The sequence below is a fragment of the Apteryx mantelli genome, chromosome 3 (assembly GCF_036417845.1).
Source record: "Apteryx mantelli isolate bAptMan1 chromosome 3, bAptMan1.hap1, whole genome shotgun sequence".
NCBI lineage: Eukaryota > Metazoa > Chordata > Aves > Apterygiformes > Apterygidae > Apteryx > Apteryx mantelli.
Window position 1 is genome coordinate 77,805,073 of NC_089980.1, and position 17,355 is coordinate 77,822,427.

General features: G+C 41.6%; 1 protein-coding gene across 3 annotated transcripts in view; it reads left to right on the top strand.

The window, feature by feature from the left end:
* The first annotated feature begins 948 nt into the window (after positions 1-948).
* Positions 949-17,355, top strand: part of ARHGAP18 (Rho GTPase activating protein 18) — a 70,911-nt gene continuing 54,504 nt past the window's right edge. Inside the window, exon 1 of one of the 3 annotated variants that reach the window (XM_013959127.2) lies at positions 949-982. Coding sequence is in view for 1 of the 3 variants with exons in the window: in XM_067293741.1 (XP_067149842.1) it covers positions 1,295-1,362 (68 nt within the window). In the remaining 2 variants the exon portion in view is untranslated. Of the gene's footprint in view, positions 983-1,294; positions 1,363-17,355 lie in introns of those variants that run through there. The other 2 variants (XM_067293741.1, XM_067293742.1) reach the window with 2 other exon arrangements.

The window sequence follows — 17,355 nt, forward strand, 5'->3', positions numbered from 1 at the left end:
CTGGCTTACCCATTCAAAATTAATGCAAAGGCAGTGAATCTGACGGCTCTAGCCTTTGTGGATGGTGCAGTGCCATAGCTGCCATTCCTAGGTGCAGAGGAGGTTGTCCCTAAGGAAAAGGCCTACCCAGAGGCTGCCTGTCCTCTGGCAATCCCTGGCTGGGAGAAGGTGACCTTGGAGCTACTGGTGGCAGGGTTTAAGACATTACCTTGTGTCCTTGCTTGTCCCTGCCACTTACTGTGATTCGTATAATGATAGTTTATACATGAAGAAAATCATTTTCATATATGAAATGTTGAAGCAAACAGAGGGTTATCTGTTCTGATTCAGTGAAATGGACAATGCACAAAGCAAACTGATGGAAGAAAGAGGGTTTTTTTTTGTCTTCATACTGTGTTTGAATCATAGCAGTCTTAAAGTGATCTCTAATCAGAGCAAAAATTCATATGTGGCAGACAGCAACCACAATCCCAAAAAACTGTAAAGTTTTCAAAGTGCAGAACTTTATAATTGACTGATTTCTTCTTAATATTTTGCAATAAACTCTAGCCTGAATAAGGAATGACACTGTTGAATATTAACATGGTGTATAGAAATACAAGAATGTTAAAGCTGTCGCATAGAAACACATTTTGCTTTACAGTTCTATTGTTTTACTCCCGATTCATATGGCTTGTTGCAATAACTGCATCTACTCACAAACGAAGCCTTGCTCCTGCAAAGAAAACGAAAGAAAGAAAAAGAAAGAAAGAAAGACAGGAAGACAGGAAGAAAGAAGGAAAGGAAGAAAGAAGGAAAGGAAGAAAGAAAGAGCAGCGTGAAACATTCACTTCACTTTATTCATGTGCGCTCTCGCATTGAAACCGGCGGGGGAAAACCCGAAGAGAGAGGGGCTCCCAGCAGCGGCCGGCACTGCCGTCGCCTTGCGAGCCTGCCCGCCGTGGAGATGGGGTCTGGGAAGCGGCCGTCAGGAAAAGAAAAAGTGTGCATATAGATATAGATATAGATATCTTTTTTTTTTTTTTTTTCTAAAGGGGGGCGTTGTGAGCTCACATCACGGGGCTCATATTTGCCGGGCGGGAGGGCAACCTGTGCCGCGCAACCCTGCCGGCACCTCCCGGGCGGCAGCGGCGGCAGCGGCAGCGGCGGCGCAGGAAGCGCTTCCGCCCCCGGCCGCGGCCCGGCCCTGCCCCGCTCCGCGCCCGGCGGGAGGCGGCGGCCGCGCCGGGCCGCGCCGCGGCCTCGCCGCCCCCTGCGCGCCGGCGCCGTCGGGAGCGATGCGGCCGCGCGCACCATGAGCTGGCTGTCCGGCTCCCGCGGCGTCGTGCTGACGGCCTACCACCCCAGCGGCGACCCCGGCGGGTGAGCGGCGGCGGGCGGGGGCGCGCGGCGGCCCCCGGGCCGGGCCGGGCCGGCGGCAGGTGCGGCGCGGCGCGGCGGGGAGAGGCGCCCCGCTGCCGGCGGCCGCCCTGCGCCGCGCTGCTGCCCCCTCTGCCGCGGAGAGGCAGCGGAGCGGGCTCCGCGCGGAGCTCCTGCACGGGCTGGTCGTGTTTTCTTAGTCCCCTGCGCGCCCTAGCAAGTTTTCTCCGTCTTTGCACTTTTCCCCGCATTTTTCCAAACTTTTTTCCCCCCTGTTCTCTAATGACTTCCGCACTTCACGAAAACCCGAGGCGTTTCGCAGGTGTGCTCAAGGTGCAGCGCCAGCAGCAAACGCCCGCTGTTGCCACGGCGCCTGCCGTTGAAAGCGGTAGCGTGGGGGCTGAAACGAGCTGCGGGCGTCGTGAGCCGGCTCGCTCGCGGCTGGGCATTTTTAGACCTAGAGCGCGGAGGGTTTGTAGGGCGCAAGGAGGGGTGCTGCCCGCGGCTTCGGAGGTGGCTGTGCCCTAGCAGTTTCTGGGAGCTGTTTGTGGGATACCCTGCACAGATTTTCACGCGACCCCTTTGCACGTTACTGCTTTGTTCTTTGCATTATTATTTTTTTTTTAATGAGATGAGCTGAAATATGGTGTGGGTAAGGGCAAGATAATTTTTTTAAGGATTTATATTTTTTGCTTAAAAGGCAGAATTGATGACTGGCCAGCCTGAAGGCTGAGAAACCTCCTAGTGCCTCACAATGAATGTTTAATATAGGCAGAAGCATTGCAGGCTTTTCCATAGCAGCACCCGGAGAGACTGTGTGTGGAAAGGAGTTTTGTCGTTATGGCCCATTCAGTCTTGTCTCTCTCTTGCTGGAACTGTCAACAAAGGTCCTATTGAAAAGGGTGGGACTTTTATTAATGCTGGGGAGCCAGCTGAAGCTGGAAAGGTATTGAAACTGGCACATGACTTACATGCGTGCATAGGAAGAGCATTTCTGATCAAAGAGATGGCAGTCTGAGGGGGGGAAAAAAAAAGGAAGTACCATACGTCACCCTGGACAAAAGATAACTGGTACACCACAATATGTCACACCAACAGTCAGTCCATGGCAAAGGCAAGCGCTGACCTGAGAAATACAGCCTATCCAGTGTTTGAACCACAAACCCTCTTGTTTGTTGAGGAACTCCCTTCCTCATAATTAATGGTAGTAATAATTCTGCTTTAACTCCTGCTGTCAACTTAGCTATGTATGTAAGGGCACTGCAGATCCATTTGTTTACTAGTATATGCAAAATATGTGCATTTCTGCAAGGAAATCACAAAATCTACCACCTTCTCTATTACTGTTTGTGGTGATTTTTCTAATCTAAGGTTTCTCATACCTCTCCTCAATTTTATCACTCAGAAAGGACAGTGAAAACCACTTCCCCTGTTCCTTGGGATAATCCCTGAATAACGATCTGTGTTTCTATAAACTTTGTCAGGATTGGTTCCCTCTTTCTATGCAGGACTGACTAGATACGTAATTGCGTTGAGCTGCAGTTACTCTTCACCCACGGAGGCCCAGGATGAATGAAGGCAGTCCTGGGCACCCGCTCCGTAACCTGGAAACTGCTCTCCTGTGCTAATACAGCAGTGTTAGGAGGAATGATCTCATGAGGTTCCCTCTAATTTGCAGCTGCTTCTGGAGGTTGCCTCTTGGGTTAAGTGAGATATTGCCATACAAATAACAATGATCCTTCAGGAATTGTTCTGATGTGGAACAAGCCCTGTGGGTTTAAAGGAGTGTATGTGGGGGGGGATAAAATGTGAAGAGCAATCTCCTTTTCTTACATATATCATAGAAATGTGTATGTTAAAGCTAGGTAGAACAGGGGGTTCCCACACTGAGTTTGCTTGAGTTCCACCACTGGCCCTGTTGTGGCTTTCCAGGCCATGTTACTGTTGCTATTTCGCTCTCTAAACTAAGATCCCAAAGAATGACTCTCCACCTTTCTGCTGTACCCCTCTAAATTTGGACCTTAGTCCTATGCCTCCCATCTTCATTAACCAGGATCTCAACTCCATGGTTCTTATACTTCTGCTCTCGCCCACCCTATATCCCCAGTCTCTTCCCACTTCACTTCTGAAGTTAAAGACATTTGGAATTTTATTTTCATGGAAGCAAGGAGGGGGGGCAATTACTTGTAATATTGCATTTTTTCCCAAAAAAAAACTTTTCTCAAAGTTTTGAATGTTTCTGTGGGAATTTTTTTCCCTTTTTCTAATCAGTTCCATTCTGCATCAACATTCCCAATATGTGCAGAACTATGTGATAATAATAAAGGAAATTCCCAAAGCTGTATTGTTCTGAAATATTTTGTGGAAGTTCTTCCATTATTCATAAGTTCTTCCATTATGCCCTGCACAGTATGTAAGCATACAAGTTCTGACATCCAGATTCTGATTTTACTACTGGTGTGAAATTGTAACTTATTTTTCTCTTTTTAAAAAGAACAAAACAAAAACAACAAAAACTTCACTGTCTCTAAGTTAGCATCCCTCTGCTTATTTGAAAATTCTTCAATTTTTAACAGGGATCAAAATATTAGGAAGACTAAGAGTTAAACTATGTTGAATTATTTTTTTCAGGGACATTCAAAAAAAATAACTGTTAGAGATTACATTGTCTTCTGAGGATTGGAGATAAATCTCCTACACGGTACAAATGTCCTGGAAAAAGCAAGACATTGACTGTGCTCCAAATGCAGTGACATCCTAGGAAAGGGCTATACTTCCTAACCATTTTTTTTCTTCAGGCCTAAGAGAAGTCTTGCTTCATAAAACTCTGAATTTTACTGATCTGACAAGTAAATAATTTTTCAGCTGTTTTACACTTCTTTCTGGTTCTTTAAAAGCATGCTGACCCTGTGAAATGTAGGAAAGGCCTATATTACCACTGGTTCATTAGGCTAAAATCTAAATCAGCCTTAGTGTGATTACTTTCAAGTTTGACAGTTTAGCAATATTGACTTGATCAGAGCTGTCGTCTTTGCAGACAGTATTTGTTTATTTTATATTTTATGTTAAAGTAACAGTTGGAGGAATATCTTCTTATAAATATATTTTATAAATTGGTTGTGGGTAACTTCTGTAGTATACTTATGCTTTTATCTAAGAACTTTTTAGAGAAATTGCAAAGGCAGATTACCCAGTATCAAACTGAATTTTAATAGCTCTCTTCCCCATATTGCTTAATTTTTCTCACTTCCCAGTTTTAACCCATTAGATCCACTATTGCTTTATTGACTCTCTTGCTACTTGTATTTTGGTGTCATCCCCTTTTCTTTATGATGTCCACCTACAGGGTTGTACATTGTTTCTTCTTGTTTTTCCTGCAGAAGCATTTGTAATTACATGGACTGCAGTAAGTAAGAATGAATCTATTTTTGGTCCAACGCCCTGCTCCAGCAGCCGTTTATAGGCATGCAACCCTCACGAACACAAAACACGCAAGTCACCTGCTTAAGCATAGGTGTTCAGTTCTGTTTAGGTTCCTTGCTGGGGATTTTGCCCCTACCTGCTGTGGCAGAAAGGCCTGCAGGTCCTGTGTCAAGTTTGCCAGCCACATTTCAGGTAGTGACAGGCTTTTCATATGGCTGCGTGTGGCTACCTTTGGGCAGCTGAGTCTCATCCAGAGAGTCGTCTACAGGACTATTCCTGTACAAGAGTGAATGTGTACGTATACATACATATACATACATGCATATATATATATATATATATTTAAGTATATTTAAGACCAGGCTAAGGCCAAGTCAGGAGTGTTCAGTGGATTTGAAATAGGATATAGCAAAACCGCAAGTAACTGAATGCAGGCAGAACTAACTGCATGCGTACCAGTGCACTAGGAAAATAAAATTGTGTTATGCAGCATTTTCAAGATCCAAGCTTAAAATCCAGACTAAGTAACAGTTAAATGATTTTAAAAGTTGTGGCTGTAGATGGTTGCCTGCTTTTCTCTCCTCCTTACCTTCTGTCTCCCCTAGGAGGCTGCCATTGTGTGCTGTCTCTCTCTTCCTGCTCCAAATTGTCACGTGAGTCAGCGTCTCCCTATATCTGTTTCCAGTGAGTCACGGTGCCTGCTCACCAGCAGCCAGCACGTGCCCTTCGCATGCGCTTAAACTCATGCAGAGGAAAACCAGTTGGAGTTTCGAAGCTTTGCAAGCCGGTGCCTTTTTAACATGATGTGCTCCCAAAGAGCCTGTGAGTCTTCACATTGCTAATGGCTTCCGAAAGGACTCAAACATTGCATAAAGACGAAAACATGGTTCTCCTCAGAGGCTGTGTGGTTGGGCTCCCCCTCGCTTATTCTGCCCTATTTAAATCTTGCGCTGGTTAGCTGATACGCACTTGCAAAATGAGAACAAGAAGTTTGGTTTCCCTTAGGTGGAACTAAAAGCCCATCTACTTCTGCAAAAAGTGCTATAATCTTTCGCTACCGTAAAAGAGAAGACTGCCACCTCCTCAAATCTCCTGTTTTGAGTGACGCCTGCTAGCTAGGACCTGCTCTCCCTGAGGTCCTCTGCCCTACTTCATTACTGAATCCCCATGACTTACATGGGGAGATGTCAACTGAAATTTAGAGAAGTTGCCCTTTGTCTGTGGATTACTGTGTTAGTCTGCTTAAAACAGAATATTTATTTTTACGTATCTTTAAATATGGGCCTTACTAACTCATGGCAGTAGTATCTGTGTTCACTGTGGGGATCAGTGACAAGGAAGGGGCACAAAAACTTGGTGTTTTCTACAGACAACTAACCTCTAACCTTACTCACTTGCTATTTGGTCTCCCTGAGAAAGAAATCAGAAGATAGAAGTCCTTTGAGCTTCAAATAAGACAGACTTTCAAACAGTGAATTGTCCACAATATATAATTTTTTTTAATGTTGACCATAATAGACAATACAAATCACATATACAGGAGGAATTTATTCTTTCATTACCAGAATTATCTGCCTTGTTCATTGTTCAAATATTTACTCAGTTTGATCTGAAGACTTAACAGTTTGTATCTCAAGCCCAGAAAAAATGCGGTAGTAAGCCTGAATTCAGGCCTTTTCTCAAGGCCTCATCTTCCTCTCATCTTCCTTTCTCCAGGGAGAAAAGCTCTCATTGCTCTCCCCCTCCTCTTTTCCCACCAATGACTCACTCTCAGCAATGAAATCCTGCGTAATCCAGTATGCAGGACTAAAGCCCTGTGAGGCATACATGTAACACCCAGTGTTCAAGCAGCAAACAAGCTGATTATTAGAACTGACTTACACTAGTAGACCCTTTTGCAATTTCTTTTGCAATCTGCTAACTCAGCACAGATTTCAGGTTTTCCATATCATCATAACATTTGTTGTTGCTAACCCCTGTAATCTGTCTTTCATGATGCCAATACGGATGGCTCAGCACAGAACCTTCTACGTGTTGCTTTGTTTTTGCAAAACAAAGATCTATTGCACCACAGCTGACTTTACAAAATCATAGCAATCTTTTACCTGCTAGGTTTACAGGTTCTACATAAGCACAGTCTTCATCTAAATGCATTAAAAAAATCTTTCCTGCCTTGGATTTGCCTGGTAATTTGTACAGTGTTTATTGTCTGATGCAGACCAACATACTCAAATGGAGCTGATAGGCAGCAATGCACTAAGTCGCTCTGGTCAGAATCGCTTTTGTTTCTTTTGTGCTTTGTGAATATATGAATCGGTAGTATACTGCAGACACTTACTTTGTTGCTCAGTTACCACTGTGTTAATCCCAATAACCTGATCTACAGACAGCGAGATGTGGAAGCCCACCATTTCCTGCTCCCTGGATTCCAGATTCCCGCCTTCCTTGGGTTCCCGCTTCGCCAGTTTGCATGTGATTTCTTTTTTGAATTTATCTGGCTTCTGCCTTTGGTTCTTAATATGTCTTTCTAGACATTAAAATATGTCTTTCTAGATTAAAAAGCCCTCCTAGTGCCTTTTAACCTATTGTTAAGTTACTACTCAATTTTACTTTGCTAAACTGAGCAAATAATTCTCTTTAAGTCTTGCTTTCTCCAGTCTAAAAGCAGTTTTTGTGGCTCTTCAGTCTCTCCCATTTTCAGCATCCTCCTTTACATTTGCCCTGCTTCTTATCCTGTCCTCCCCATGAACCCAAATTACATGGAGTACTTCAGTGTCAGTCTCATGAGTGTCACCTACAAATGTAAAATCACCTCCTTACTGCTATTTACCATCTCATCAAATTGTATATATCACAGTCACATTGTCTTGTTTTGCTAAACGTCCTGGTGGGACTTGCTTTGACTTGCATGTGCTTTCTGAGCCCTAGATTTGCTTAAGTTCTCCTTTTTCGGTGCAGTCCTCCGTTATGTAGACATGGTCACTGTTCCTTGCTCTGACATGCATTTAGCATCTGCCAGGATTATAAAACATGATTCCAACAAGCCCAGTTGATTAAGTGACCTACATCATTTGTCATCATAGATGTAGATTTGATGTTATGTTCTTTGCTCTCAGTGAAAGTAGTCCATTCAGTCCTACTTGAGATTGGGCCCTTAGATAGATATAAGATGAGAATAACTGCGCTGAATCAGTGGAACTACGTAGCATAGGAGGGGAAAATCAGGGCCCTCTGAATGTAGGCTCTCTTTTTTTATCTTAATGACATACAGAGAAAGAGATATCATGCTTGTCTAGCTATATGTGGAGCATAAAAGCCTTTTGAACATTTTAATTAAGGGCTTTCCCTTTTTTCCCCAAGTGTGTACATAGCCAGATAATACAGAACACAGTACAATATGTTACTAGATGTGCTGTTGTTAGCATGCAGACTTTATTCAAAAATAGAATGTAACTAAACTTCCGATGAGGAAAGAGCCAGAGGAGCCTTGTAAATCTGAACTTTTATGTTAGCTCTAAATGTGATATGACAGGAGTATTTTTATTTATGTCTATAAGTTCTTTTTCTTTGAAGAGCAGAATTGTTGAACTTGTTTTCAAATAAGCCTAATGGCATTTTCAATCTGCTTATATTGTCACTCAATTAAAAAATGTTAATTAACTATTATTGCCAGTATTTTACTCTTGTTTTGTGACTGTTACTAGAGGTTGGAGTTGAAAGCTATAAGGCTTTAAAAGGCTATTTATGGGTGCTCCAGAAACATTTGCAATGCAAGAATCCTTTTCTGTAATTAATGTTTTTTTACTGGAGTTACTGAGTATGTACCTTCATTTTTTTCCCCTTATGAACTGGAATACTACAACTGAACTGAGCCCATAATTACAGTAAGTGATACAGAGGAGTTCCTGCTGTGAGTGGCATTGTAGATTCCTGTTATGTGTGGGTCACTGATTATCCACTTCAGACTCCTCAGTTAATGAACTTGGCCAGGGAAGAGAAATTCCACACTTATAATTTTTTGGTATTTCCAACATGACAATGGGCTATTTTGTGCGAGCTGCTTGTTTTTAATGAACCTGTCTCAGCCTTGGAATCTTGATCTCAAAATAATCGTGTTCAGGCAGGGAATTTAAATATTTCTAGCCAAACAAGCAGGAAAAGAGTAGTTTTTTTTTTTTTTTTTAAGAATTTGGAAGTATAAGAATAAATAGACCTGGTTTATGAAGGTTTTCTAAAGTACGATTTTTAACAATCATTTTTTAGGGCACAGTTTTAGTCAAAGCCCAAGTAGTGTAATGGGGTGAGCATATAAAGACTCCCCCAAACTCCCCAAAAGGTGAAACTATGAACCTTTTGGTCATTGCTTTGTGTCAACTGGCTTGTATTAGTGCAGAGTAAAAGTAGGCACAGAGGCAGTTACTTTACCCGGTCACACCTATCCCACACGGAAAAGCGTGGGATATACTATTCAGTATACCCCTTCATTCTGTCATTCTGTGAGTCTTTCTGTGTCCTGTCCTTCATGCTACACCACCCTGGCCCCATTAGCCTTGAAGTGCTTCCATTAGAACTTCAGGGATTTTACTTGACTTCATTCTACAACATCCTTCTTTTCTAGGGAGGCCTCTTAGGCCAAAAGGTGGGAAATGTGTAAAAATATATTAGAATATTTGCTTTGTAGTGCCCACAGTATTTTTTGGAGGACTCAGGGGTTTTGGGGTGAAGTGAAGTATTTGAGGAGGAGCAAAATGAACGTTTCTGGTATGTTTAGAAAGATGGTTGAAGTCATCCCATACAAGAGAAAGCAAAAAGGTAAGAGTAATGCTGTCTTCAGCGAATAAATAAACATCTTGTCATGTGTACTCAGTGCCAAACTGCAGCAGAATAGTGTATTTTGCTTGATTTAACATCAGTACAAGTCTTTAGTTTACAGCTCCTCAGACCTCCTTTTCTTCCTGTCCGCCGGTCCTTAAATCACATAGACAACTTTCACTCTGACTTGGGGAAGTCAGATATTTTGACTTCACTTCCCCATCTGAAAAGAGGGAGACTACTTAACAGGATATGTGAGAATTTTTTTCCAATGTTTAGTGATACAGCATTTAGTAAAGTACCTTGTTTGTTTAATTCTTATTTTTTTAAAATCATTTGATTGTTTTTAGCTGATTTCTGAGTAATTGTCAGAACAATAGTTGGCTAGACTCAAGCTTACTGTTGAAATATTCCCTCTATCAGAAAGTCTCTGCCTTTAATAAAATACAACATCAAGGTCCAGGAGTATACTGTACCAAGATGTAAATGGGAGCTTTGCCATTGATTTAAGAGAGTGCAACGTTAGCCTTTAACTGTATAAAAAAAGCAGGAAGTTCTTGTACGCTCTTAATGGCCCAAGCATTCATTTAACTGTGATTGTAGCCATCCTTATAAGTCTGTGATCCCAGGTACAAGCTAAGGAGCTTAGAGCAATAACCAAAAGTCTCTACTACAGAACAGCCAGGAAGCAATGGTAAATACTGTTATATACACAGCTGTTACTTACCTGCCGGTCATAGCGTGAGACCAGAGCTATGGTTACCATGGGCCAATGGAAAATGCTTTCTCAGCAATTGGTAAGAGGACGATAAATCTAACAACATCTGTAGTGTGGTTTCTGGAACCTCACAGCTTGATTTCCTTTGCTGGAACCAGGTAAGGGAAAGCCAGTAACAGCACTGTCATTGTGGGAAAAGTCATCCCCATCGCTATCGCTCATGGAGAGTGGGTGGTTGGGTCTCACTAAACTAGTTTGGATGGCTTGGCCGTGCCACCTTTCCTAGAGAAGCCTCTATTCCAGGTAGACTTGAGGAATATCCTGTTCTGTTGAAAGTGTTATCTCAAGAGAGATATACCACATTTTACTGAGAGATATACCACATTTTACTGAAATTTTTTACCTTCATCGCAGAATGTCTCCTAGCGCTTGTCGTTAACCAGCAGAGGCTTTGTTGTATAGTGACAGTGGGTGCAAGTCACGGCCACATTAAGTTAAGCGCGGACTGAAATGAGCGTGGACTTTGCTGAAAGCAGAGTTTCCTTCCAGAACCCACCTACACATTCCCAATGTTTTTCTTGCCTGGCAGTGGCATTTCTTAGCTGGTTGAGGCAGGCTGAGTTGGATCAAAAAAATCCAACTGAAAACAATATTTTTTGCAAGTGTGGTTTTCAGACAGACTGGTTTCTTAACCTGGCTCAGCAAGTGACTACACCAATGACAGTGCTGACAAAAGGGGAGTGATGGAAACCCCCAAGAAAGGAAAGATTTGACAGAACTCTACAGCAGCAGCCTACATTTGTGTCAGCTTAACATGTTCCTTCTGAGGCTGTGATTTGATGAGGTCACTCAGTTTTATAAGTCCTGGTACTGGCTATGGCCACATCATGTAAAGGGCTGATTAACTCTGTCAGTTCAGAATTGTTAAAAATATTTGATGGCTTAACTTTGTACTGGCTGGGTTTTATTCCGTCCAGGTATAGTTTGTCCTTTTGCAGCCACTCTGAAGCTAGCATAAACTTAAACTCTGACTAATTTAGTCCTGACTCATAGTGTTTGGTGATTCAGTAGTGCATGTCTTCTACCTGCAAAAAGCATGTTGCAGTGTGAGAAGAGATCCTTGGGATCCAGTTGCATTACCTGGTGGGAAGTGCTGTGGAACATCTGTGCTCTCCTCACTGAATTGTGGGTAAGTTGCTTTTGGTCTCATAATGTACCATCTTTGCAGCGGTGAATTAAAAAAAAAAAAAAGTGACACAAAGATACAAAATGGAGAAATATAGCTCTTATTGCCATTTTCAGGTGCTAGGCATGCAACTGCCATGGCTGCAAAGCTTCTGCATGGGGCAGAGAGCTTGTGCTTGAATCTACAACAGCCAGTGCAAGGAGCCAGTTTTGTGATCGAAGCAACTTGTGATGCAAACCTGATATAGTCCAGAGGACCGAACATTGTGGGTAATAGAGGTGGACACAGACTGCAGCTCTATGGTAGTTAAGCACTGGCATGGAGACTGCCTTGGGAGAGTAGAATTAGGAAGTGATGGTCCTAATTATAGGATGGAGAACTTACTGGCTGCTGGTGACTGGTAACCAGTTTGGCTCTGAAAAAATCAATGATATAGGTTACTGCTGTCAAAGTGAGCAAATCTATAAAGCTTTTCCACAAGATAGCATGGCTGGTTCTGAGGAACAGACAAATTCTGTGAAATAGGCCCTGATGACTTGACAAAGCATTGATGGGTCCCATTTCCATTCTGTGCCACTTCCTTTACCTAGTCTACAATTAAGTTGTATGTAAAAAGCCATGCAGCTTGTTGGATGACAAAAGGTGATGTTCTGACAAAATCAGATCCCCACGGTATTTTTTACTATTCTATTTCTAAGTCATTGCCATATTTGATAGTTTGTCAGGACAGCTGTTCTATTACGCACAGAAGAGCAAATGTGCAAAACGCAACGGAGATTTAGCATCTTTCAAAATCATTTAATTTTTTTTAAACACAGTGAGCAGTGCTTCACAAAAAGAGACAAAAGCCCAACTTTGATTACCACACTCTGTAATGAAGTAATTTAAAATACAACTTCTAAATTACAGTAATCAGTTGATAAGCTTTTGAAAGCTTGCTGGATTATACTGTGTTTAAACACACCTTTCTTTGCTCTGAACTTTGCACCAGAAAGATCACTTTAACTTCTTGGTGTGCAGGGTAGTACATCAAAGCAATATCATAAATGAGAACTATAATCAAAATAAGTCATATGATTTACTGTAGAAAACAGAACCAAGCTGTGTTTTCATCTCAGTAATATTTTCTTTTGCAAGAGTAAAGGGGTTAAGACATTAAATATATAAGATATTATACATATCTTATATAGGTCATTAAAAATATTAGTACTAATTACAATGTCCAAACATCAGTCCAGTGACCTGAATTCTTTCTGCCTTCTCCTTTCAGAGAAGGATATTCACACTATGGTACTTGTTGCTCTCTAAGGTAAAAGCTAAGAAAAATACTGTGTTTGAATTTGTTACTATGGATGGTGTGCACAAGAACAAATTAAAACATTTTTTTTCCTCCTGGTAGAGTAGGGACAGCTCATCAAAATTTATGAGGATTTCACTAAACACAAACCTCAATATAGGTTGTTATGATTTCTTTTAAGAAATTTCGCGTTAGATAAAAATATATTTTTAATCTCTGAAATACAGATTAGGTGAAAAATCAGTTTTTATTGTATACTTTTGGAGAAGTTGCAAAGTGAGGTATAGTTACTTAGCAATGTAAAAAATGCCTTCAGTGAGTGCATCTTCACAGGACCATGCCAGTGGGAAGGGAGGTCAAAGATTAATTCAGAATAAGCAACTTTATGTACTAGTCTCTTCAAACCATTCCAACTGTATGCTGTGATCTAAGGTGTGTAGGTAAAATTTTGTAGGACCCTGGAGCCAGTCTCTTACAGGGATTTTAGCGACTGGAAGTTCCCTCTCCTATGAATGCTGGGATTGCTTCCCACAGCTAGATTAGCAGGCTGCCCTTAGCAGTAGCTTTTTTGGGGCATGTCTCCCCCCATCTCCCTGTCTTGCAATAGTCTCAAATCCTTAAGCTAGCACCAGGCTGAGCCTGTTTGATTGATAGGTGTGTCCTCTCCATCACTATAACAGTACAGCTGTATTAATGTGCTGTTGAGCCTAGGTTGAGAAAGCATTTCCTTTAACCGAGCTTGTGTTTTGGGTTGGTTGTTTGGTTTTTTATTTGTTCTTTTCCCCCACATGTGGTATGGTGTTGACACAGGTGCACAACTTCTGATTTTGGACAAGGTTGGTGGCTTCTGTACCATGCTCCATTATGTCAGTCTCTTGGAGGTTTTTGAACCTCTGTTTCCTTCATGCCCTCCCAGTCTTGTCACATGGATATTTTCACATGAAAATATAATTCAGCTTTAATCCAAAAGGGCTTCAGATCATTAGAGGGTGTTTCTCCAAGTAGATTACCTTGCTCAAGTCACTAGTGGGAGATAGTCTTCATAAACAGAAGACCTGGGTATACTAATACATTAAATTTTCATTTTATTTGCAATCTTCCTTATAGGTAAGGGTATGGATAATCTTAGTGCATGTACATGCAAACATTTTAAAGTGGGTTAATTGGTAAATATTGTTTTTTACAACATATCCTGGCTTCTCACAAAATATCTTTGTATACAGCTATAGTTGTAATTTAGTTTGCTGGCTTGGAACACTAAGTTTTTGGTTAGCAGTGTTGCTCTAGACAATAATTTTTGATATAAAAACCTGTTATTAGGCTACTATATACCTCTGTCTACAATTCTGCTTTCCTTTAATTGTGGCTAGAAGTTCTTCTCTGTTTTGATGGATTTCTGCCCTTCCATTCTATAATACATACATTGTTTTAATATATATGCTTATATAGGGATAGATTATCTGGAATTCTGTGGGAGTCTGATTTCTGTTCTCTGTCGTGTGAAGATTTCATCCCACCTGAGCATACAGGTCATTTTGTACATATGCCTATTAACCTCTTCCTTAAGTTTTGTTTTATTTTCCTTTCATTTTGTTTTATTAAACTTGCAGATGAGGACTGGGAGGTAGAAGCTTTTTGGTACAGTGTGCAACATCATCTGTTAATGAATATCTCTGTTTTAATATATGATATAATGGGGGACTCATGCTCAGAACAGTGTAGAACTGCTTAAAAGCTATAAAAATTGAAAAGGTTTTCTGGTGAAGTCCATCAGATATCCCACAATACTATGGTCTTTGCAAAAAAACTCTGTTCTTCAGAATGCTTGGAAAGTTGGAAGTCTACAAATGAAAAGTAACCAGACAATTTCTCATTTTACACACCATTGTTCCAATAATTTTAAAGGCTATTCAGCTGTTGCTTTCATCTAAAACTTCCTAGGTGATTAGAATCTCATTTCTCATTCAAGTAACTTATTCCCATATCAATAGCGTGATAATATAATGGAATATGATCTATTCATATTTAAGGCTGAAGTTGTCTTACTTTTGTAGGGTTCTGGAATTGCTAAACACGTTTTGTTCTTATTCTTATCCCAGGTTTTATTTTTTAGATGCATCCCTCATTTTATGTATAAAAAGATACATTTATGCCAATACATTCTTTATATCATTACTGAATTATTTTCTGTTTGGTTTTAAGACCTTTTTCTCACTTACCTGTAGCTTAAATTGTATTAGGAGTTTTCTTAAGACTGATGAAATTTGTCTGAGTCAAAATATTAGTGTGAAATTAGATATTTTGACTCAGGGCGGAAAAACAAAAATTGTTCAGGGAAACATACCCTAACATCATAAGACAATTTTGAAAGTAGGAGCAACACTTTTGCAGCTTATAATAATCAGTGGGTGAATTGTAGCATTTTAAAGCTTTAATTTTAAACTTTAACTATCTTTCTTTTGTTCTGTGGGTTGTCCTGAGCCAGCCAGAGATGATACTTTGTCCCATTTCAGGCTGCTGGTGTCACCAGAAGCAACTGCTAGTACTTTAAACACGGAAATGACTTGCAATAATGCATATAATGTGTAAAGTATTTTTACCATACACAGCAATATCTCTATGTAATTGCTAGAGCACATGTTCTTTTGGCAGCACAGCCTTTTCCAAGCTTCCCGTTCAGTAGTAAGCTGAACTATATTCTTGCTGCAGACAGTGCCTTGGAAATACCTGAGTATTATTTGAATGCAGGTGATTGATTGTTTTGCTGCCTGTAAATGATGGTGTTTTTCTCCTCTTCTCAGGACACTGGGGCTCTCTTGCACAGGCCCCATGCATGGGACTTTCATGAGAGCTAATAAACAATATAAGGAATGGGCTGCAGCAGTAGGAATAAAGAGGGAGAAAACCACCAGTGAATCAAAAGGGCCTTTCAGTGGAGGGATAGCTGAACACTCCAGAAAGCTTAAAAGACTGCAATCATAATTCAGTCAGTAGCATATTTTATAGCTAAGTCAAAGACAATATGGAATCCATCTTGCCCTTTTATAGCTTTTGCAATACTACCCCCCCCCCATTACTATGATGAAGTAGAATTCAAAATGAAATGGAGGTGAATTTATATGAAAGAGAATCTGGCATAATCCTATTGATTTCAAAATGTAATCAAGATAATTAAGCAAATTGTCAGGGTTTTTATTTCTTTATTTTTAAGCAGTACCTAATAAATTCCCAGAGTCTTTTGTGGGTGTGAGCTTAACTGTTTGAGCTTAGTAAGGAACAGGATAATGCTGAGGTAACTAGTAGGATAACTACTAAGGATGGCATTTTCATCCATCTTTATTACAATCCACAGCAAACCATGTTCTCAAGAGGAAGGAAGAGGGAAGTTCACCTTCTGTATATCTCTGTGGGACCTAGAGGAATTACTAGAATTACAGTGTAGAACTGGCTATTGTTCTGTGACTGTCGAAGTATGAAATAGGGCACCAGCATCTCCAGCTGGTATTTGTAATTCATGATGAAGAGACCAGTACATCAGAGGCATGCTGCTGAGCTCACTTTTTGGCCCCACCAAGCCCCCAAGGGCTAAGTGGTGAAAATACTTTGTCTGCACCCACACAGCAGGTCCTCAATGCCTCTAGGAAGCACCTTGCAGCCCTTACTGAGTGCCGTAAGGCGTGTATCCCACGAGCCTGGCAGGGCTCACTGGTTGTCCTCTCTGCCAGCAGCTCGTCTACTGTGTGCAGAGTGCTGGGGCATGCCATGTAGCCATACTCATGGCGCCCTGCCTGCTGCTCTCCTCTCATAGCTACCTGATGGATCTTACTATATGACTGTACACGTGCTGTTAGTAAATCCGTAGGGCCATGTCGTCCTCCAGATCAAGAGCAGGACATTCATTTATTGATACAGAGGCTGCCTTTGTGGCTGGTCATCATTATGTCTGGAGATGCAGAACACATGTTTCTCAGGCCTTCATCCTGATCCCAAAGTACATTGCTTTGCTCATTGGTAGTTGTCCATGGGGGTAGTCTATCAAACAGTAGCCTGACAGTTTTACCTCAGGAATTTCACTGTCTCCTTGATGGTCTTCAGTCTCTGTGAGTCCACATGCCATGCAGTCGGCTTCCAGCCAGCTGCCATCTGAGAAGTTTGGGAATGTACTGCTGCGGTGAGGAGTCATGACACGCTCAGCTGTGCCAGGATACGGGTAGGACATCCGTATCCATGTAGTGCCCTAAGGAGGAGGCCCTAAGGAGGCCAGAAGAGGCTATTGGTCTTTTTCCATTACCAGGGCTCCCTCATGCCTCTTGGTTTTACTTTTCCAGAAGCACCTGCTCTGCAAGATTGCCACCCAATTGCTGCTGCTAGGCATTTGGGACTTGGCCTGCTCATCATCTGTTTGGGTGAGCTCTCCATAATATTGAGGAAAACATTAAAGCAAGGAGATGTTGCCAAGATGCCTACATGTTCTTTCTGCTAGATACACCAAGGTCTGCCTGCCCCAGTTCCTCTGGCTTGATAGCTTGGAAGAAAGCCAGGGTGGTTGGCAAATCCAGC